Raw genomic sequence first — 25,139 nt, 5'->3', positions numbered from 1 at the left:
TATATTTTATTGTACTATAGTCTCACTCTATGCACAGATTAACAAAATAACAGTGAACAAAACAATATAATTTAACAATAATAATAACAATAATTTTAAATGTATTATTATTATTATTATTATTATTATTATTATGCTGTGCCAAACAATTCAGTGCTTCAGTGCTTATTTATTAACTAATACAGAACACTGATGATTTATTACAGCTATTTAGATATGCAAGTTGACTCCCACAAGTTCTAAGAGTCGGCTCAAAGAGTCGACTCATTATAGTTCGACTTTGCTGAAGTATAAATAAGCCAGCATGGCGCGTCTCGATCCTATTTAGACTGATGATGGCACTCAGAATAGCATACACACTGCTTTTAGCTTTAATCTGGACTGTATTTTCCAGCTCCACACTCGGGATTCATCTGTTTAAGGCGAGGATCAGAGTGAAGGGGGAAAGTAAGAGCCATAACTCCATCTGTTCATTTAATATCTCTCCTTCATCTAACAACATAGTACTTCGTACAGCCTTTTTAGTTTTATTGTCTTTATTGTCTTTATGTCAGTCTGAATCACTGTTCTCTTATCAGGCAGTGTGTAGTTGAGATGTGTAGGCTTGGGAGTGTATGATTGTATACCTTTTGTCTAAATGCAAACCTGGAGTTGTACATAGACTACAATGTCAGGTGAAAGTTTTTGAACATGCCATATTTGAGCATTTTTGGTTCTGTAGATTAGTTTTGGAACTTCAGATTCTCTAAAATGAGAAACTCTGAATAAGAAAAAAGGTAGGTGTAAAGTGAGAAGTGTCTGCTCAGTTTGATTTAAGAGGGTTGCTGCCTCCCAGCTCCAGGGTCCCGGGTTCGATCCTGATCCTGGCCTCAGTTGATTGTCTGTGAGAAGTTTTGCATCTTTTCTCCGTGTCCTTGTGGGTTTTCTCCAGGTTCTCCAGTTTCCACACACCTTCCAAAAACGAGCCAGTAGATGAGTTGGCTAAGATAAGGTGAATGAGTGTTTGTGTGTGTGTGGCTTCCTGCCCAGGGTGTGTTATTGACTCATCCAATTTTCCTGGGATGGGTTCTGGATCCACTGCAACCCTTGTCAGGATAAAGCACTGAAAATTACCGAAATGTGTGATTCTGATATGTCAGAAGATAATGATTCATTTTCTCAGACAGTAGCTACAGCTTAATTAATACACTCATTGTAATACGTTATTGTTTCTGTAGTAACAGATCATTTGCAGGGGCTTATATGATGAATGGTCCACATAAATAGATTTTTAAACATGTATGGTATCGTTGGTATGGTGGAGTCTTCTGTAAAGAGGCATTGATTTATATTTATGGAAGGAGTCTCCAGTGTCAGAGGTAAAGCTGGAATATTAAGTTTTCCACCAGTCTTCAGGACAGAGTGGTATACGTGTTGTGGTTTCTCTGTAACATGAGGCTTATGATGGGAAGTGGGAAGTGGTAGCTTAGTGGTTAAGACGCTGGACTCCTGATCGGAAGGTTGAGGCTGCCACTGCTGGGCCCTTGAGCAAGGCCCTTAACCCTCAACTGCTCAGTTGTATAAATGAGATAATTGTAAGTTGCTCTGGATAAGGGTGTCTGCCAAATGCCATAAATGTAAAAGTTGTGCTGGAGAGACTGCTAGATACTATAACATAAGAGATAACAGGAACTAACTTTTTGCTTCCTGGGCATCCTATAACATTAACTGTAACTATTGTTATCTAACAAATAATAAGCTGCTATAATATAGAAGGAATAAAACATATTTAATATTTAAAACAATATTCTTCAGGGTGGTAAAAGTAATTCTGCTTCGTGTCCAGTCACATCGCACCACCCTGTCGATGATTATTTTTTCAAAAACACCCCCAAGTGTTTTATTCTCTATATAATATATAAAAATTCTCAGCTGCTCGGAAACTTTTGCATTGCAGTGTAGACATGAGTCTTCTTTATCTATAGCATTTATTCAAACAGCCACAGTGTTGTCCCTAACACTCCTGCTTTCAGTCCGTTATCTGTTTTGGACTGTTGTGTCTCCTGGTTAACAGCCAACTGAAGATTGCGAAGCTGAGTTGTTTCTATGGCGAGGAATGTGTGTCATGCTGAAATGCAGTCTGTTCGGCAGAAAAAAAAGTGAACTGCTATGTATTGAATGTCACTGAGGGACAAAAGCTGCAATGCAATACAAAGACTAAAAGCACAGGCAGAAATATAAATGTAGTCGTGCTTGTAGAAAATCATGATGTGCCAGAATTAAAGCACAAGGTACTGCATGGAATGACTGTATAAATTTTAACTGCAGCCCAAATCTAAAGTAAAGAATTTTGATGAATTTTGATCAATTTTCTGAATTGTGTCAGAAAACTCAGTCATGTGGATATATGCAAAATATGTTCTTTGGCTGTGGTTCTGCAACATCTAAAGCATAACTGAAACCAATAGAGAATATTGACAAAGTGTTACTTTTCATTTTCCACACATCACTATTGAAAAGGAATTTGTCATTTGTGCATTTCTCAGAGCTCCAGGGTAAATCTGGGTGGAGTTTCTCATGTTCTCCTTGTGTTTTGTGTGGGTTTCCTCAGGGTTGTCCGAGTTCCTCCGGGTTCTCTGGTTTCCTCCTACCTCCCAAAAACATGCTGTTAGGTAGACTGGAGACTCTAAATTGCCCTAGGTGTGAATGTGTGTGTGTGTGTGTGTGTGTTGCCCTGTGATGGACTGGCGTCCCTGTTCCAGCCTTGCACTCAGTTTTCTCCAGGATAGGCCACAGATTCACGGACCAGGACAAAGCACTTACTGAAGATAAGAACTAATGAATGCATTCGATTTCATGTTTTCCACTGGAATAATATTACTGTGGCATAAATTTCCCTTCCCACTGATCTTTGCTCAGACCTTTGCTCCAAAAACATCATAGGATCAAGTCACAAGCAGCAAAGAAAACATTTCTCTTATTTATATAAAGTTACATAAATTACATTCTCTCTCTCTCTCTCTCTCTCTCTCTCTCTCTCTCTCTCTCGGTCTCAGATGCAGAATTTCTCAGTTTTAAAACATCAAATGGAAACATGATAAATAACCTGAAGCTGATCCACAATCCCTACGGCGTAAACATTTTTGCAGGAGGTCCTCAGGGCCTGTACATGTTAAAACCAGGAAAACATCCAACACTGGAGCAGGTACTATAAACTGTATTCCCAGCATCTCTTTGCATATGTCACTTGATATCATGTAACATATACTATCATACTGTATATTATTATAAAATTAATAATAGTAATAAGAGGAAGAAGAAGAAAAGAGAAGAATAAGAAGAAGAATAGATGCATTAAACAAGCTACACAGGTATCTGAAGTAAACCAGGATTTTAAAAAAAAGGACAGAAGGACAACGTTTGGTACCGCAGACACCTGACCTGCCTGAGGAAAGGTCCAGAAACTCATTTAGCTTCATTTTAACTTAGTCTAGTCGCTGTGTTTCTTGGTGTTAAGATATTGCAATAGCAGTGAAGCCAACAGCAGAAACCAGCAGCACCCTTAGAAAAAAAAGACTTGAGACTATCTTAAGTCTCTAGACTCTGATGACATAACGTATGATGTATGACTAGAGCTTTATTTACCGAGGATATTAAATAAAGTGTTTCGCTTTCTGGACAGGTACATGTGCCGATATTTGGACCAGAATGCCAGAGCAGCACTACTGTAAGTTTCACACTTACTATATGATGATTTATGCTTGTGAAATGCACTGTTCATTGGAATTTTTATTAATGCAGTAAAGCGTGTAAAGTGGTCACAGTGTAGTTCTGTTTCCGTTCCAAACACACCCAAGTATGTCGTCAGTGTTTTTAAATAGGGTAACTATATTTTATTTTTGGTAATGTAATATAATTATTAGAATTATATATACTTATAATTATATACTTATTGCCTGATGCAAAGCACAGTTACTCTTACCACTCAGAGGTTGATTATTTTCCAATAACAGCACAAGTGTTTTATTCCTCTTATACCACAGCAATTTGTTGATTAACGTTTCCAATTAATTACTGAATCACACTTGTATTCATTTATAGTTACATTTAACAATGTGGAACATCTAAGAAATTAGTTCATTTCTGTTATCACTGATTTTATAGTAGCTATAAACAGTTATTCTGTTAAACTGTGAGTATTGATCATTCAAAAGTACTGTGGTGTAATGTCTTGTTGAACAGCAGCTGGATGCTCATGACTCATATTTGGTCATATTTTTTGCATATATGTCAACTTTGGTGTTCAGAGTGGTTTTGCTTTGTCAACACTGTTCAGCAAACTTTTCATAAACAAACTCCTCTGTTTCGTAACAAATGCTCCTCAGTGCGCAGTGTACCAGGTTACGCTGCGTGCAAGTTCAAACCGCCCTACCACCCTGGAGCAGACAGAAATATTTATGCTTTGCATCAGAGATAGAGCATTTTGATCATTTTATAAACTCTGGCTAGACTGTCTTGCTCTGTGAAAATGAAGGGCATCCAGTCTCAATTATAAAGTCTTTAGTTTTTGGGCTTGGGGTGTGTTGGAAACAAAAAGAGACAAGAAAAATTGTTGAGAACCAGCTGTTGAGATCTTTTTGATTTTTGATTTTCAGGATTGTAAATACACAATCTCTTTGCTGAAAGAAGGGAGGAATGGAAATCCACTGTTCATGTGTGGATCCAAACCAGAAACGACAATATGCTGTGATGTGGTATGTTTGTTTTTGGCATAAATGCTCTTCAAACACAAGCACACAGTGTGTACGTGATTATGCACTAATATGCTGGTCCTTGGACTTAGCAGGACTTATTGTGTGTAAAGTTCATTTTAAACATGAGAGCAGACATGTTAGATTGTGAATAATATTCTACAAGCCATCTTTTTCTTCATGCCAGACCTCAGAGCACGTTCCTGTGAACTGCTCCAAACTGATGTATCCAACACAAATCAATGATTCGTCTTTGCACGTTGGTAAGAAAGCATTCAAACCTGCATTTATTTACAGATCAAGCTGCTAATTCTTCTTTAATTCATTCTTGGGAGACAAAGTATCACTGTAACCTAGTGTGTTGAATACCAAACAGTCAGCTTCAGAATTACACTTGGTATCGTAGTCCTCTGACCTGAAGCCATGTCCATGTGGAGAGATTCTGTATTGAGGAATGCTCTCAGATTCCTTGCTCAAACATTATAAGACTTTTACAGGCAAATGAGTATGCTATCAGACCTATACCCAATACCAGTATCACTATTGATGCATCCCTAACTATGATGCATGGTTTTGTTAAAAAAGTATTTTTGATAAGGATTTCCTATTTTCTTTTCTTCCTTCTTTCTATCATATTTATCAAACAAAGCTAATTAACCACATTTTTACCCAGCGTGCCAATCATTTTGGAGCGCACTTTATATACTGCACTACTTTCAGTTAGAAACATGTCCAGTTGACGCAGTCACACAGTTTCTGTACACCGGCACCTGAGGGGTTCTCAAGAATGTTGGTAGTGAATTGGGCTGTGGGCAAAGGAAGTACATGGAGGAAATAGATTAGAGAGGCATTTACCAAAGACCTGAACCACATTCACGAAGCTAATACAATGACTATCGTTTTGTAAGAGTTTGTGAGAAAGGTTTAAGTTCATGTGCATGTTAGCTGAGCATTCTCTTCATTGGAATTGATGTTCAACCCACAGCCCAGATGTCATTTGCCTGATGCAAGGCCATTAGAATGTGGCAGCTTTTAAAAAGTGCTGTGGCTGAAGTTTTTTTTTTGCCACAGCAAAGCTTCAAAAGTTCAGAAAAACTGATGTTAAGCACATTTTATCCGTTGCCCAACCAGTCAGATCAGAGGGTAAGGGAAACTGAGAAAAATAAACATGTATGAAAGTGCTGGTTAAAACAACTAGCCTTGTTAGTTTGCAAATATGATTTGCTAGTATAATTTACAAAGTATAATTTGTTAGCTGAAACAAAAACATTTCTTTGCCAATATTCTGTCCAGTACTTTTTCTGTGTATTTCTTAGGAATAATGTAATAATGAGTAATTGTGGTATCAGTGGTAGTCCACAATAAGAATATTGTGTATGTTAAATATCACAGCATGTTGCTTATTTGACCATTGGCACATGGCTACCTGTGTATAGCTGGTGAATTCTGAATGTGTATCATACACCATGGCTGATGTGTGTTTGTTGTGTGTATCCCAGGCAATTCGCTATATTACACAATCTCACATCGGAACAATGATGAATTAATTACCAGTGGCCTCTACAGATGGACTATGAGCAAAGCCACCTGGTCAAAGTCAAGACAAACCGGTGAGAGAGACGTGCTGCATCCAGTTGTTGTGCAGTAAACAATTCACATTACAACAGATTTGTAAAGAAAAATAATCAGCAGGGGAGTTAGGATCCATGTGCAGAGGAGTAAGGATCCATGCGCAGAGTTTATTGAATCACAGTCCAAATATCGTAGTGGTTAAGTAAGCAGTGGTATTGGTATCAATAATCATTGAAACACAAGGAAAATCCAAAGAACAGTCAAACACAGAAATAGCAATCAGACAGCTCAAAATAGCAATAGCAGAAATAGCAATCAGGATTATCAAATTAATCAAATTAATGGCAAGACTTCTAAATTATTAACATGAAACCATGTCCTTATATGGTGAGCAAACCAGGAAGTAGACAGCAAACAGGAAATACGCAACTGACTAGACTTCTGGGGACACTGGCCTCTACTAATGGGGTGTTGTGACAAGATTATACTAGCATTTGAATATTAAAATCCTAAAGGATAGTCTTTATCTATTAAATCTAGCATTATGCAAATTGGTCATCCTGGCATTTTGGCTTAACTTAACCTTTAATAAAACTAAGCATGAGAATTTGTTTTTCTCTGGTTTCAGAGCAGAGGTATGTAAAAATCTTAGCAAATCAAGGCAATGGATCACTGGATGGAAAAGTGTACACCTTCTACGTAGAACAGAACAAGAACCAGGACCCGGACATGCCCCACTGGATACCCCGAGTTTCTCAGATCTGCATGGTAAGCAGCATGGCATGTTGTGTTTTGCCAGAAATAATATTTCTAAATTTGTATTTTTAATCAAGTTCTGCTTTTATAGAGTAACAATGAGGATCGAATGAGATCCTGAGACAAAAATGAGATCGAACAACTCATAATAATGACAGTGACACAGTAGTAATAATAATAGAGAGAGTGTTGTGAGACAGTGTTTTTATGTGCGTGTCTTTATTTCTTGGTGAAATGGTCCTTAATGCCACTCAATAGCTGCAATCACAGTAACACTCCTAACCATGCTATGAAGTTTCAAAATGCACACATTTACTCATCAGCGTCATCTGCACTTCTTGCTGCAGTATGAGTTAGTGAAGGAACTTCTCAGTTACATTAATAAGGAACAAAGGATAAAGGAGAATTTTCAGTTCTTGTGGCACTGTTTTCAATTTCATGACATTAAACACCAGGGTAGATTTGCAATTCATTTCCATTAAACACAACAGTTTTACAAGCAGGTTGCTACATGCAGAATGGTGGCTCTGAAAGAGCACAAATATATAGAGTTCGATATACAGAATTATACCATGGTCAGAATTTTCTAAGCAGCCGGTCTGACAGTAATAATGCACTCATTCTGATACGCTGTCGTTTCTATAGTGACACCTTACACAAGGATATGTATGGCAGACACTCCGTGTATAAAGATTTTTAATGGTATAATTGTTGATATGGTAAGGTTTTCTGTGAGGAGTCGTTTATTTAACATTTAAGGAAGGAGTCTCCAGTGTCAGCACTTTGTAGCTGGAATGTTTCCAACATGGGAAAGTGCTCAGGACAGAAGGCTTTGTGCTTTCCAGTTTCTTGATAACATGACAAGCTGCAGTTTCTCATCATGTAACTGTTGTAACGTATGTGAGAACAGGTGCTAACTTGTAACATACTGAAACTGTAATCGCTGGCCATGAGAGGGAATAAAACACATGCTGTTACTGGAAACTAATCAACTTTGTGATGGTAATTGTAACTCTGCTTCATCACACCACCCCATTGTTGATTATTTTCCTGTAACATCATGCCCCAACATGTTTTATTCCTTACACAATATGAGTAATGTACTATGCACATACAGTATGATGTGTAAAAAAAATAGTTAGGCTGTCAGTAAAAAATGTTTGGTTAAACTTCAAGAAACAAGTTCAAGAAAATCAAAATAAGCAATGGGTATAAGTGACTGTGAAAGGATTTAGATTTTTTATTTTATTGGAAAAAAATCTAGATGTTACCGTTAAAGGCCAATCTGGATCACTGTAATTAGGCACTTTGTCACACACAACATATATTTGTATTACAGTTGATAGTAATGCTGTCTAATATCGACTGTAAGACTAATCTCTGATTACAGTAACTTACAGTCTTACAGTAACTGCTTCATCATAGAAGTGTAGGGTCTGAATGAACACTTGTCATTAGTTATTTAATTGCCAATAATGGGTAAGCTTTAATAAAATGCCACATTTTGAAAAACCTTCAACCAGCAGTGTAGATCTAGCCTGCAGCTGCTGCTTACAGTCTTTGCCTGTCTAACACTCTCAATTCTCCCTGCTCTGCCCAGACTAAACTAACTATTTCCTCCTTCTGTTCTCAGGCGGATCGTGGTGGAAGTAAATCTGTGCTGCAGTACCGCTGGACGTCCATGCTCACCGCACGCCTGTTTTGCGGAGATGAGAAGAAGCGGCTCTCGTATACAGAGCTGCTGGACGTTGCTGTGCTGGAAGCTGTGGAATGGAAAAACACCATGATTTACGCCCTCTTCAAAAATGCCTAGTAAGATGATGCATTGTAGCACATACCTGACCAGGTGTTCAGTGTTATTTGCATGATGTATATCTGCAGTGTATTTCCTGATGAGAAGAGTCTGTCTGCACACTGCCCACACTCGTGTCTGTTACGGGGATGTGTGAATTCAATGACATGGCCTTTAAATGTGGTGCTGAATGTTCACCTGATATGATAAATACTTATCCAGTGGCTCATATCACTCCCAAGGTTTACTATGTTGCTTACACCAAAGTAACATGGTAAAACAAGGCTGCCCTATTCCTGTGGCAGATTAAAGCTACAAAATATCTTGAAAACATAAAAAAATTAAACCTGTTTGCTTAAAGCTTGTTCACTTAGCATTAACCTGAAGCTAGCTAGTGTTACAATGAGGTTCTGCCATGGGCGTATGAGAGAATAGCTAGCTAGCTAAATGCACTGTAAACCTGTCTAGCATTACATTGAGGGAGTGTCACAGCTAGCTAGTTTCCTAGTTACCTTGGTATTATATATTATATAAGGTACTAAATAAGCTAGGGCTAGTCATAGCTAAGTACTACCTAGATAAGCTACTTACTAGCTCAACAAATGACAAATTCAAAAGTGAACATTTAATGCAATTTATAGCCTCACAGCTGATCTCATATTAGGCAGCTATAGCTAGTGTTATGCTAACTCATGATAGACTATAGCTCCTGTTAGCAGAAAAGCTTTTGCAAACGACCTCCTTATTGCTTTTTCATGTCTGTTGTATTTGGAAGATAGAGCTGTCTGCGCTCTGCCATCTTACAATTTTTGATTAGGCCATAACTGCAGAATTTTTGTAATTGTAAATGTGATTTTGTAAACCAAATATAACATTACCAGTTCCTCTCAGGTTCCCTCTTGATAGCCACTTATAGCTACTGTTAGCAGTGAAGCTTTTGAAGATTTATGAATATCACTCTTCAAAATCGTGTAGAGTTAGCTCGTGTTAGCTAGGTAGTTACTGATATCCGTGAGCATTTAATATAATTTTTAAATCCTGCTATAAGGCAGCTATAGCTAGTGTTATGATAACTCATGATAGCTAGAGTACGACTATAGCTAGTTGTATTCTAGCTGACATTAGCTGGTTTTTGCTAGCATTAAGGCGGCTCATGTTACCTAGCTAGCATTATCCATTAACATTTATTTATATAATTAAAAAATCCTCACAGAAATCCTGCCACATTAGCTTTGCTAGCAGGCTAACAACATTTGTGAAAATACTTGTGTATATATAAACAATTATTAATTTTCAAGATGGAGGACAGACCTTAAAGACTTTGATGAATGTTTTGTAAATGTGTAATATTGATTATGTTTTTTTTTGTTCAAGCCAAAGACCACACTACCAGTTTCAGTCACTCAGTGACAGTGACAGACAGATAATGTGACTAACACACTGTGATAATAACACACATGTCCTGTTCCCAACAGGAGCTAATTATTTAGACAGGTTTAACTTTGGCAAAATTACACACTATGCACACTTTGAATTGCAAATAATCATGTCATGTGTTTGAGCTGAGTCAACAGCACGCAGCTATTCAGACTACTCCAGCTATGGTTTTATGATATGCCTTGTAATGACGTTAATAATTTCTGTACTGGGAAGTGACCAGAATTGTCTGCTTTGGGTTTAATGCTAATTCAGGAATCTTTCCATTTATGGCTCAAGTGGAAGTTAAAAGTGGTTTCTGATTTCAGAAACCTTGTGTTTCCATCAGCTGTTTCTGTTCCCTTAGTCACAGCCTGTAGGCTTAATTTAACAGTTGTAGAAACACTGTGTGTGTGTGTGTGTGTGTATTTGCCTGAAGGATATAATGCTGACCTGTTTCTATCCCATAGCAACTTGCGAGCAGTGTGTGTTTACAAAATGTCCGACATCATTCGCGTCTTCACGAGCAACAATTTCAAAACTGGCACTGAGTCTTTCTCTTCACCACGTCCTGGAGAGGTACACTATCATTCAGTAAAACAGAAATAAACCACAACTTCATCTCCCAATGCATCTTAAATAAGTTATACTTGTGTGTTTTACAGTGCGTAGAAAACAGTCCTACGTTACCATCAAACATTCTGAAGTTTATGGAAAGTCATCCTGAGTTGGAGCAGTGGATTAAGCCTGCACAGGCCCCTCTGTTGTTCAACCATTATCACTACACACATCTGCAGGTGGACAGAGTGCAGAGCAAGAAATCAGGAAATAGCCATCATAATGTCCTCCTCATGAGTCTAGGTGAGCAGGTGTCTGTTTTTCTCAGAAACACTATAGTCTTACAGAAACATGACTGAAAACATGAAATATATGACTTGAAATAAGAACAGAGGTAGAGTAGACTCATCTACATTTGACATTAGGCAAAAGAGGAGTGTTGTGTGTCACTGGTGTAAGAGAGGATTAAGAACCAAAGATGTGACTTTAACTAAAGTTTCAGAATGACTACAGGACTGATATAGTTGACTGGTATTTCTTAGTTAAGTACATTAAGTTTTGGAAACACAGCAGGATCAACTGACCGGTATTTCTTATGCCAATGCACACTACACGACTTTCAAAATCTCTGCTGCTCACACTACACGTTTTATCACTGTTCTTTTGTGGCTGTAGCTAAGCTACAAGTTGCCCTGTCTAGCTCAGCCATATTAAAGCTGTCCTTTAGAGAAATGTAACTAGCTATACTACTAATCAAAAGTGCCTAAGCTACATCAACCATTGATATCACTGGTATTTACTTAACAAAATATAGCCAGCTGATTGGTGTGAAGTTTATTAGGGTGCATCCAAAAATTCTAATTCAAATGCGTACTGGAGGTCAGACAAGGTAACACACAGACAACCCATTTTACAAAACAAAAACAGGTATAGATGTCAGTTTATCTATTCAATTCAATTTTATTTGTATAGCGGGTTTAACAATGGACATTGTCACAAAGCAGCTTTACAGAAATATATAAATTCAAGATATGAATTTTAAATTTGATAAATTTATCCCTAATGAGCAAGCCGGAGGCAAGTTTGGCAAGGAAAAACTCTCTGAGATGACATGAGGAAGATATCATGAGAGGAACCAGACTCAAACGGGAAAGCATACTCATCTGGGTGACACTGGATAGTGCAATTATAAATCATTTCTCATTCTGTAACTGTATACTATAGTCAAAAAGTGAAAGTGTGCAAACAGGACCTTATGAGCAACTTATGAGTATGAGCATCAGAGTCATTTCTAAATTCATTAATGTTATAACTTAAAGTCTCACACTGATGTTCTTAACTGTTCATTGATGGAGAATTGAGTTCAAATTGTTCTTAGCAATTGCAGTCCTAAGTCCTATCTACCATTTCGGTTCTGACTCGAACAGTCAGTAAAGCTGTAAAGCTGCTTTGTGACATTGTCCATTGTGAAAATCACTATACAGATAAAATTGAATTGAATTGAAATGTTTTTGAATGACCATAGGAAAGTCCTTACTAGTATCCTGAATTCATTAAGTGTCAGCTTTAGCCTCTTGTTCATCTCATGTATTGATAGAGGGCAATATGTCTTAGGGCAGCTTCACACTTTACTTTTACACCATAAATTAGGGATGGGCTGACTTTTGAAACACTGTACTTTTACACCATAAATTAGGGATGGGCTGACTTTTAAAAAACACCTCTCTCTGTCTCTCTTGCCTCCTCATCCAAAAAAAAGAGTAGCTAGCTACCACTGCAACAGCTCCGTTCTTTCAGACATCATTATGTTAATCACATCCAGCAGAGCTTGATCCTGAGAACCTGGATTGGACATGACATCCTAATTGACAACCAGAAAACACTAATTTGCCAGTCCAGTCTAAGTTTTGTAGGAACCAGTAATGCTAGTCAGTTGATATCGAACACCTTTCAGGGTCATTTGGCTGTATATTGGATATAATGACTCATAAGTTGATAAACCAACGCAAAACGATGTAAAACATAGATAAGTATAATGGGAAATCTTTACACTCAAACGCATTTACATTTTCAAAAAAAAAAAAAGAGGAAGAGGAAGTTTTAAGTTACATGTTGTGAGAAATGTGAGGGAGGAGCAACATGTTCTTCTTTCTATTCTGTTCCAACATCTCTGTACAAAAAGGCCTTTCATCGGGGTAGACGGACATTAATGTGGGGCAAAGAGTGGGCTGTGAGTTTCACTGATCACTGATGCAGACACTGCATGGCACATATATAATGCAGAAGAGTAGGCTTTAACCCTTTCGTGTGCAAGTTATTTAAAAACATATCCAGCTTCTTTAAATTGCATGTCATATGAATGCTGACATTTTCTAAATATCACTCATATTAAAAACTAAATTGATTGTCCATGTGTAATTCTAAAGTAAAGTCTAATATATTTAATGTTGACCAAACTTCTAGGAAATATGTTATATTTTCCTAAAAACAGTGTGTAAAGGAACTGTAGGTGTGAAAAGAGTTAAAATATAGCATATAAATGTTTATTATTATTACATTATTATTAAATGTGCAGACCTTGAAACTCAGCAAGCCCTCGTTTGGTCTGTGGCTTTACAGAGAAAAACCACAAAATCTATAAATGGAAATTCAAAGTCAAAATATTCTTCTAGTACAAAGTGTGATGCTCATGCTCCTGATGTTTCAAACATTCATTCAGCTTCAGTAATTCTGGTTTGGGTCACGGTGGATTCAGAGACTATCCAGGATACACCCACACTCACACACGCAAAAGTAATTTAGCGTAGCCAATTCACCAACTGGGATGTTCTTGGGAGGAAAAAGCAGAACCTAAAGGAAACCCATACCTCACTCCTGAGATAAGCTCTGCATTCACCATCACCCTGACCAGGAGACCAAGGCAATAACTGAAAGTTTCACACATCCCTGGACAGTTAGTTATGTGTCACATGGTTCTCAAGTCTGGGTTGGGGAGACCCCAAAGAGGCAAATTGAGTTTTTTCCCTTCTGCCTCTTCTCAAAACTCAGAACTCAAGATAGTAAAATCTCAATATGAATTAAATCTTCAGAATTTCCAAAGAGGTGGAACCCAAAACACTAAACTACATATAAGGGTAGACTACCCATGTGGGTCGGCAAAACGTAGTGTATAAGACACTTGGGGGCGTGCTGTTATATGAAAATAATCAGTGATGCGGTAGCGTGATGTGGCCCACTGCAGAGTGGAGTTACTGTTACCATCTTGACATTTCCAGTAACAGACATGTCCAAAAGTGTTTCATTCCTCTTGTATCAATGCTAATAATTTGTATTACTTAAAGACTGACACTTTGTACTTTTTTCCATTTGTAGTTATGTAGTACAGTGGAATGTCATGAAATCAGTTAGTTCCTGTTATTACTTATGTAATAGCAGTCAAAAACCATCAACAGCTATAAACAGCAGCTATAAACCATCGTTTCCTCACCGGCCTCTCTTTTTTTCCTCTCTCTACTGAAGATGGCTTCATGATGGGCAATATCACGATTTATTATATTTTTACATTTTTTTTTAATAATTACAAACTGCCTGGAAGCAGCTGATTTAATTCCTGATTTATTTATTTATTTATTTATTAATAAAAGTTTTTTTAATTATAAAAACCATTATATGTGTAGACCTTTTTTTAAAATGCATAACTTGCTTGCAGTGTGTATCACTACATATTGTGTATCATATAAATATTATAATGATAAAATATTTTTTTATCATTGAAGAAAATATTTTTTAATGATATAATATTTTATATAGAATATTTTTTGTCATGGGGTAATATTTGTCATGTTTTTTGTCAAACAAGGGTGTTCTACAGGTTCAGAGATTTTTGTCCAGCATTTCTAAAAAGTAAAGTATTTCATGTTGAAAAAGAGGGAAAATTAAACAGTTGGTATTTAATAACCTGTTACATTTTACAGTGAGTAACAAAGGACTTATAAATGCGCTCACGCATGACTGATATGATGATACGATAAAAGTGTATCATGATATTATTATACTGCAATGTCCTAATGCCTAGCCCTATAATAAATAACAGTAGTAATGCATGTTATAGTAGAAACTACTGTTTAAAATATCCTGCACAGAGCAATATACTGTATATGTGTATGTGGATGCAAACATTTCATCACGTCACACCTCTGACATATAGAAATAGCATGTTCACGTATGTAAAAACTGTTAAGAGAATACATTAAAGTAAATAAATCTGTGCTTTGTTTTCTCTCCTTAGACAATGGCAATGTCCATAAAATCCTGGAACAGGATGGTGCCCCCTTCATCATCGCAGAGTACGAGCCCTTTAAAACCCGGACACACATCTCCAGCATGCTGCTTGACAGTAAAGCAGTAAGTGACTTTGTTATTAAACAGACTGAGAAACATCTCTCAGCACTACAGTAGCTACGATTCAATAAAGTAAAGAGTGACTTTGGTAGGTCATAGCATAGCCAATAAGAATGTCTTATTCAGAAGCCATATTTCTTAGTGGAGTATCTCATTACCTGAGGTTATGCTGAATCATGATTATATATAACATTATTAAATTAATAATGTTATGATAAAAAAAAAAAATGACAAGCCGTTAAGATTAAAATAATGTAATGTGATGTTGTCTATGTATATTAGGGGTGTCAATTTGTTATAAAAAAATAGCTTTTGAATTTTATTTAATTAAAACTTGGGTTACAATGTGTTTGATGGACTGGTGTCTATTTTCAGGATGCGTAGAGGCAGTAGAAGGAACACATGCTGCACTGCCCATGGGCATAACTTTATTATTATTATTATTATTTGTCCAACTGGGGAGGTGAAGGCTTCCCCTGAGTCACTTAAGCCAGCCAATTGCATCTTTTCAAACTGCTGCTCATGCTGCATCACAGGGTGGCGTAACACACTTGGAGGAAAGCGCTGTCTATGCTCTTCCGCATACATGAGCTCACAGATGCCTACAATTGGTTAGAGGCTCTGTGATTGACAGGAGTGAGAGTGTGCCGCTCCCAGCCCGGTTAGTTTTGCTCTCTTGAATTCCGGGCCACGGATGACTGTGGCATAATCGGGATATGAACTTGCGGCCTCCAGAGGATAGGGTGAACGCTTTGCTGTTGCGCCACTTATGAGCCCAAAACTTTATATTGAAAAGAGCTAGCGACAAGAATGAGGCCCGAAACCTGATTAGTGAGGAACCTGTTGTAAAATGGACTTGGCTTCATTGATAATGCAGTACATTATTTCAGTAAGACAAACTTAAAACATGTTCCAACAAGACAAAATAATAACCCTCTTAATTATTTTTAAGAGATTGTATTTTAAGCATTTGATCTTCCACTACTTCAAGGCCCACTGAGTCTTCCTGTTAAAGCACAATTGTTTCATCAGCTGTGTACTTCCCGTGTTTGCAGTATATTTTTGTTCTTCCTGCAGAAAAAGCTGTTGGTGAGCTCCAGCAGTGAGGTGGTCCAGATCGACCTGCACAACTGCAGAGTGTATGGGAACCACTGTGACACATGTGTGATGGCCCGAGACCCATACTGTGGCTGGGACTGGACGAGGTGTTCAGCTGACACTGGGTACGTGCTGAAACTCATTCATATTTAATTAACAAAAAAGTAGATTACACTAAGCAAACAAAAATAAAAAACTTAATTAAAAAATTAAAACAGTGCAGGAAGGTGGTAGCATTGTGGGGTCTAGTGGTCAGGTATTTGTTTGAGCCCTTTAACACACCATATGCTGAACATGCAGTGCAATACCTTGCAAGTCAGTAATTAGTCTTCCTGTTTTACAACAAGCTGTTGCAACAATGCAGACTACATAACATTCTTAACCAGGGCAATACTTTGTCAAGGTGAGCTCACTGTTACATTTACATTTACATTTCTCAAAAGAGAGCAGTTTCATTGCATGCCATATAAATAATAATATAATATAATATAATATAATATAATATAATATAATATAATATAATATAATATAATATAATATAATATAATAATGTCAAAAGAGAAGCTCTAAACTAAGCTTAACTTTGATAACTAGTCATGAATGTCCTGAGCATTCTTTGGAGGGATGATTTTTTGAGTTTAAAGTGCTGTAAGACTGACTTAACTAGAAACCGAATCAGTTTTGAGGAAGTACAGAGTGAACCACAACTACAACTGAATGCTTGTTCACGGAAACGTTACAAACACCACGACATGAGTGTCCTTTTCAGAAAACTCCTCCTTCAATGAAGAATAAGTTAATACGCTAATAAAAAGTTAATATTTGTATTGAGTAGCAACAAAGAAATTAACCATCCCAGTACATCTCGTAATTTCCCTGGAAACTTAAATGCCTGCTTTCTAATGTGGTCTGGCAACAGCTGTTGTATGTCTTGTTGTCCACAATGCATTTCACTGCTACAAGTGCCTGCACTTAAACTGATACAGTTTTCTTCCTGTCAGGGTAAAGTACGTAACGCTTGAGTAAGCTTCAAGGTTGATGGCTCATACTCCACCATAGCTTTTATCAAAACCCTTCATTCAGTCAGGCTTATACAACTTTTTCAAGTTGAAAAAAAAAAGATAACCTAGTAATTAAAGGATAATCTAATGAGGGAAGTATAACCTAGTAAGTGAAAAATAAACTAGTTGGTGAAACTAGAGGGAAAGATAACATAATGAGTGAAATAAACTATTGAGTGAAAGATAATCTCGAGAGTGAAAGATAACGTGATGAGTGAAAGATGTCCTGGTGAGTAAAAGATAACCAAGTTATTGAAAGATTACCTAGTGAGTGAAACTGGGTAAACAGTTAACCTCGCATTATCAGTGTTGTTTTTTTAAAGAATGTTTAATAAATCACTGTGTTCCCTGGGTCCTTCATTTATTCATAAATCAATACACTTATTTATTTAATACACTGTAGATTAAATATAAAAAAAGAGTGAATAACTTTAAGACTCCATATAAAGTTATGTTAGGAACGTATGGAATGAAATCGTAGTTGTAGATGTAATAGTGGGACGTTCTTATTCATTATTATTGCTTCCCAGTCAGAGAGAAATGCAGCATCTTTTGCACTCTGTGCAGAATTCACACCTTTATTTTGCAAGCTGCCTAACACGTCCTATGACACACATACAACTACCCACACTTGCAGCCCACCAGCACCCCATAACTCTAATGAGATCACGCTATATTTTTGCATTACACCTATACACATATACACAAGTACCTGAGTTAACCTTTATTTAAAATAGATGTGGTTTGTGGTTGTACTGGAACAATAAGAAACTCAGAGAGTATCACCTCTGCACAAATACCAGACTAAAAGCTCAAGGATTATCCCGTAACGCATGACTCTCAGTCTGCATCAACGGGGGAATTATAGCATTGCCCAACATAACACTTTACTCAGTTGAGTAAGGAATAAAACACTCTGTGTGGTGCTGTTATAGGAAAATAATCAATCGAGGTGTGCTGCGGCCTAAACCAAGGTGGCGTTACTGTTACCACCCCAAAGCTGATTATTTTACAATAACAGCATGTACTAAAGTGTCAAACATATTGATTTATGAATGACACATTATACTTTTTATCCATTTCAAGTTACATTTATCGTTCTGGAATGTCCATGAAACAAGTTAGTTCCTGTTCTCACTTAGGTAATAGCAGTCATCCCCTCACCAGTCCTTCTTTTCTCTCTCTCTTGAAGTTTAAAATGACAAAAAACGCAACTTGTCAAGTTACAGAAGAAACAGTGACGCGTAAAATCCTGGAAATCTTACTGACTGTTACAAAATACTGACTCTGGAGACTCCTTCCATGAAGGTTAAATAAATGTTTATTAGTAGTCTTGGAGTGTAGTTATGGAGCGTCCTCTGAACGAGCTGTTACTATAGAAACAATAACATATTACAACGAGCGCATTAATTTGCCTTGGAGCCCGAACTGCTGTCAAAGCTGCTGTTATAAAATATTAATCAACACCTTCTAGCAATCAGATTTGATTCATTCAATTCAGCAGCGCTGTGCTGTAATAATGATTAAATCCTGAAACTGGCCCTATACAGTTTTTATTTGTGTAGTGAAGAACGAAGAGAGATTGTAGAACATTTGAGAAATGTAATCTTCATAACTGATGATGGAGGATTCATACTTTTGGGTCCTGTTCTGCATGCCGAAATGTTTATCGTAATCTGCAGGCAGAACTTTCCTGAGCTAAAATCTAACTATTGTGCTGTTTTTTTTCATAGATCCTTAATACAAGATGTGACCCATGGAAACCACTCTATATGTGAAAAAAGTAGGTCACTGTGTGTGTGTGTGTGTGTGTGTGTGTGTGTGTGTGTGTGTGAGGCTCTATGCTTACTTCATGCTTTCTACATTACACTGTTGCTAACCTCAGGATGTGTTCACACACTGGACCTGAGCCCATGCGCTGATTTATTTCTGTATATACAAACGTTCAGAACGATGAATCGGAACAATAAAGGGACATACCTATGAATTTCTACTTTACAAAAATTGTGTTCACTGCAGAACTGATGCATAAAATCGCACAATCAACAAATAGGTCAGAAGAAATTTGTAAAAACAAGCCCAGAATCAACCCTGTGGATAGATTTGAGTGTTCTAGCCAAGTGTGAAAACACCCTGAAACACTCTTATTTGCCTTTAATGATTGTATTTTACTAAAAACTGGAATTACAGATGCAACCTAAACGCATGCAGCTCTAATTACAAAGATACGCCCTAAACACTGTGAACTCTGAAAAAAATAGTAAATCTGATTGTATTGTTATAACTCTGAATATATAGAATGTAAATTGGAATTATATATTTTAATATATAATAATTATATTATAATTATATATTTAAAAAAAAGATATACATTTCCATATTGTCATGAATATATAAATGCAAATCTGTATATATATATATATATATATATATATATATATATATATATATATATATATATATATAGTCTACATCTTAATATAAATATATCTTTATGATCAGGCGTGTCAATAGACAGACGTTGTTATTGAATTTTTTTTTTTATGAAAACGGTAGACCTATATGTCCTGCATACATTTATTAATACAAATATTGTACTATTATAGAATTATTTTAAATGATCACTTACCTAAACCAAAGGGAGAATGTTCCTCTACTTTACAAAAGGCCGGCTGTAGTGCCGAAGGGTCGTCACAGTCCGTTAAGTGTTAATGCTGTGTAGCTTTTCTGCAGACTCTCAGCATCACTGAGATGGAAACTGTCAACCATCTGTTAATGAATAATGATTTTATTGAGACAAAGACAAAAACTGATTACACCAAGCATGTCTATTGGTTTAGTCAAATATGGAAAACTTAAGAGCTTGTCTATCAATATGCCTGATAAAAGGTATGACTATATAATCAAGGTTTATATCTATATATTCCGATTTACATTTATATATTCAGAGTTATAACTATATATTCTGATTTACATTTATATATTCAGCGTTATAACTATATATTCAGGATTTATAAATGTACATTCAGATTTCATATAATTATTTCCTCTTTGATCTTTCATAATATGAGAAAGAAAGGACAGTTCTTCTAGTGCGTTCTAATATTTACACATATTCTTCAGTTAATCCCAGGTCTATATACAGGCTTTTGGATAGAGCTCTTAGTCTATAACTAACACAAACTGACTCTACAGCTATGTTTTTTCCAGTGAAGATTATCTTGATAAAGCAGGCTCACAAATACTGCACACTCACACACTCTTTACCACTGGCTGCTCTGTGTGCAAACCACTTCAACAAATATCACGCGCTTCTAGCATACTGTCAATAAAATGACCAAAAAAGGCAAACAAGACAGCCTATTAAACACCAGCCATAAAAACAAAATGGCATAATAAGCCGTGTAACCATGACCTGTAAAGTGATAATGAATATGAAATAAAATTCACACTTATTCGTTTTAGTCATATAAAAAAATCAAGCATGGCAGTGTGTTTTTTGGCACTGCCATGGTTTTTAATCCATATATTCAAAAGGTATATTGCAGATGTTGCGAATAAAAATGCGTGCGCACCATGGTGAACTTGTTTCCCACACAAAGACTGAGGAAAAGAAGAAAATTTGTCACCATTTTCCAATGCTGAACTTTTCGGGATGTAGTTGGGATGGAAATTTTGCCAAGAATGGACAATCCTGGTCCTCTTGGAAGGGTTTTATTATTTTAACAGTGAGTCTGTTGTGAGGAGAATAGACAGTCAGGTCTTGGATTGGTTTTTATAAGCGGGTCACTTGACGCTAATTATGATGACCGGTGTCACACGCAATTTGCAGAAACAAACAATCGATTATGCAGATGATTTTTGTCCTGCACTCAGTCATAGGAGTTCTCAGGCATGTCTATGTAGGAACTCAATATATTATTTTACTGCATCGTTGCAGTTATTGTCATTTTAGATTAGAGTTATCTCTACTATTGACCTTTGTGCTCATTTCTAACCCATGACCATCTGCTGTTATCCTCGCAGATGTCCCCAAAACCAGTGAGTCCCGGACGCATAGCAAGAGTGACTCTCCTAGCAGCGTCCCTCAAGCCTCCAAATTCTTCCTTACATGTCCCATGGAATCCCAGCATGCCTCATATGCGTGGATCCACCAGGGCAGGACAATTGAGTGTGTCTTAGCTGAACAGGACTGCCTTTTGTTGATCGACAGCATGAGCGAAAAGGATGAGGGCGTTTATAAATGTGTCGCCTCAGAGAACGGCTACAACAGGGCAATCGTCCATCAGAAGCTGCAGATGAACGCCGCCTCGGAGACCAGAATGACAAACGTAGCTTTGTTGTGCCTTCTGTTCCTGATCTTTGTGATCTAGCACTATCTGGATGTTGAATTTATGTAGCACCTTTCTCATAATGAAGTTTGATTTAGAGTTTTGGGGGCCTCACACTCGTTAGTCGATGAACCCAGTCACAAAGTTTTCTAAGTACAATAACCACCCCTCACTCATACACATAAACCCTGAATAATAATGTGCCAACGGAAGAGACATAATAAGACAAGACCACAGCCAGTGAGATCATGTTCATTTTCCTGTGTTCACCGGAGTTACCACATCATCCCACCTTTGTTGAACTAAGGTTTCATGACTTGACTCATGAGTCCAGAGTGTGACTGATGCAACAATACCATTTCTACATGTGACTGCTCCATTACTGCATCAGTGAGTTTCCACAACCTTGCAGCTCTTCAGAGGAACACAACATTTTACACCACCACAAACTGTGAAGTTACATGATGCTTTTATGTAAAGATGGTTAACATGCACTGAGAAATATATTTTAACAAAAGTATTGTAAATTATTAGGAATTTTTTTCTGTCACCTAATTTATGATGTCCTTGATTTGTCTTATATAACTTCTTGCTTTTTGGATGCATGTTTATAATAGAATTTATCTGAAATTAACTCAAGAATAAAATCGCTATTTTACTAAGAGCTTTACTCTGTCCATCAATACAAAGAAAGCAGTGTGTATGTTGCTGGTATGAGTGTATCACACACAGCAGGGTTAGATACATTACTTTTTTCCATGTACATTGTGTTCATTAATCTTCAGCCTTAATCAGTGTTAGGTTCTGAGTGGATATTTTTGGTAGATGGACTGTTTCCCAACCCAGCAGTGACACTGAGGTGTTTGCAAACGTCTGTTACTGTGAGGTGTGAAGAGGAGATGGAGAGATCCTGCATGGGAAATATCTTCATGAATAGCAGATTAGGTACATGGAAATAATATGTAAAGGGCATTAACAAGGAGCGAGGAGGAATTACTTCTCCCGAGAGTCCCAGAGGTTATTTCATGCCCTTTTAAAGAATTCCAGTAACACTGCTGTACCTGATTTAAAAGTGTGTGTGTGTGCATGTGTGAGAGAGAGAGACTGTTTTTAATTTCTGACCAATCCCGAATGCTCCCATTTCCCCCCTGCAATATTTTCTTAAATTTACAATATTGTTTATTGTATTTCCCAAGATTACAGTAAACCAAATATAAGCTTATTGAACCTATGTCTAGACATTTGTTCTCATTTCAAGCTTGAGATCTTGAGTCTTGTTCTATTGGCAGGTAAGTTTTCTAATTTTAAGTATTTATTAAGAAAGAATCAAAATCATCTATGAATAGAATATTTATTAAAAAATAATAGGAAATGGAACAATAGATAGAAATAATTGAAAAACAAAAGCTTGAAATGAGCAGGCTGAATAAACTCTTCATAAGAAATATTAGATACATTTGCCCATACTCAAGATATTTTCACTTGCTAAGAGATCATTTTTGCAGCGTAAACATAGCAAGCATGTTATTCAGTGTGACGTTACATTGTCCAGCATGCTTCATATCGCCCATTCCAGTCTTCATATCGCACATGCAGTGTTGAGTCACACAGAATTCCAGTCCTGATGTTCACTTCTAATGTGATTCACTCATAAGAGCTCACACACACACACACACACACACACACAGTAGCATGTCTAATGAACAGGGTTACATGGGAACTGACTGCAGCGCAACAGATGGGCTCCAGTCAGTTAACTTGGAACATTAGTGTACATTATAATCATCCTACTAACTGTGTACTGAGTGTAACCCTGCCTTCACACTAGCAGGCAAGAAGTCTCAGAGAAACGGTAGTAGCAAAAAAATGTATAGCCTACAGCTAACAATACAATTTATATACACCACTTTTGTTGATTTAAGTTTCATTTACGCTTTATACAAGCCGTGTTGCAAGATTCACAAAGCGAGCTAACTGTACTAGCTACGTACACTCACTACAGGTACCACCGATCTCTGCTACAGGACGTATAGGCCTACTAAGATCAGACCGTGGCTATCAAATTAATTTTTTGAAATGAAATGAAAATTCGGTGGTATCATAAGCTAGCTTGTTAACTAGCTCACAAATGAATATGCTCAGGTAAGTATTTATGCAATAGTAAATATTGTATTGCTCACATCATCACATTTGAGCGGAATTAAATGGAAATTAAGTATGAGTATCAGTGCTGGTATAAGTATCAATCAGTTTCACAGCAGTTTGTGTTTGTGATGTATTTGATGTTATTGTGTGTGACGCAGAATGACACCACTTTCTGTTTACACTTTTCTGGTCATAAGCTTCAGAACGTTGATCTGTTTGGCTCCATGCACTTCCTTGAGCTGATTTTCTGAGAACTGACTGCAGACAGGAACTGAAGTTGCGAGTGGAGAAGTGAAGAAATGTCAACACACGCAGTAGGATTGGTCTGAGGAATCATTCGAGCAGTCGTTTGGATTCGTTGGTTTACGATGTGATAACTGAGAAAATCTCAGTTCCATTTTTGACAACTGGGGCCCTATGTTGTACATGTACAGTATATAGACAATGAACAGTCTTCTGCTGCTTGCTAGTGTGAATGTTAAGCGACTCTGAAATGAAATGGATTAGACAAACAGGAAGCAGGATGAGAAGGGACTAAGAGACAGACAGAGTTATTACTCACAAGTTCCTTTCTAATGACTGGAAGGTGAGAAATTCAAATCGCAGGCCTTAATCTTTGACAGCTCAGCTCTGGGCTTGAAATAGTTTTGACTAGAACCAAGTTAGTAAAGGTGAATCATGCAGATCAATAAATACCTTGGAAATCGTATGTGAGTGGGTGTTGTGAACTGGCCGTAGTGTAGTTTTGCTGAGGTTGGGAAATATGGATGTGGTAGCAGCACACACCCTCCTTCAGATATCATTTCCTTCTCTGTCTTGCCAAACTTCCAAGAAACACACACTACATTTAAAGCTCAGACAGACAGAGGCTCTGTGGCCAGGGTGACGTGGTGTGAGTGGGATTTTGTGGTATGATGACAATCAAAACAAAACCTGAAAATAAAAATAACTGACAATTCCGTGAATCAGTGACCCCAATCCCACACCCCTAGGCATGCACAGTCATTTGTGGAAGGAGACATCCGCTCACACACACACTGTGGAATGGGTAAGTGAGAAGGGTTCAACTTTTTCACCAGATCTAGACAAAATATATGCAGAAAAGAAGTCCATCTCTTGTTGTAATACATTACCAAAATTAAATAATTCATTAATTAAAAAATAAATTTGATTTTTTTAAAAGCACCACAACTGCTTTGGCATTTATTTTTAAAATAACTTAAAATATTGTGATTTTTTTTTTTTTTGCTATTTTTTTTCTCCACCTCCAGTAAACTTT

At 37.0% G+C, this 25,139-nt stretch overlaps 1 protein-coding gene across 1 annotated transcript; it reads left to right on the top strand.

The window, feature by feature from the left end:
- Positions 1-281: 281 nt before the first annotated feature.
- On the top strand, positions 282-22,379 carry LOC113534806 (semaphorin-7A). Its single transcript, XM_026927773.3, has 14 exons — positions 282-447; positions 3,036-3,184; positions 3,662-3,706; positions 4,635-4,733; positions 4,918-4,993; positions 6,230-6,340; positions 6,931-7,070; positions 8,692-8,870; positions 10,737-10,845; positions 10,932-11,127; positions 15,113-15,228; positions 16,303-16,448; positions 19,118-19,167; positions 21,411-22,379. Exons 1-14 carry the CDS (start codon positions 333-335, stop codon positions 21,755-21,757), a joined length of 1,878 nt encoding a protein of 625 aa, XP_026783574.3. The 5' UTR covers positions 282-332; the 3' UTR covers positions 21,758-22,379.
- Positions 22,380-25,139: the final 2,760 nt, after the last annotated feature.

This window comes from Pangasianodon hypophthalmus, chromosome 6, assembly GCF_027358585.1.
Source record: "Pangasianodon hypophthalmus isolate fPanHyp1 chromosome 6, fPanHyp1.pri, whole genome shotgun sequence".
Lineage (NCBI taxonomy): Eukaryota > Metazoa > Chordata > Actinopteri > Siluriformes > Pangasiidae > Pangasianodon > Pangasianodon hypophthalmus.
Note: the sequence above shows the minus strand (reverse complement) of the source record. Positions and strands in the feature narration are given on the sequence as shown.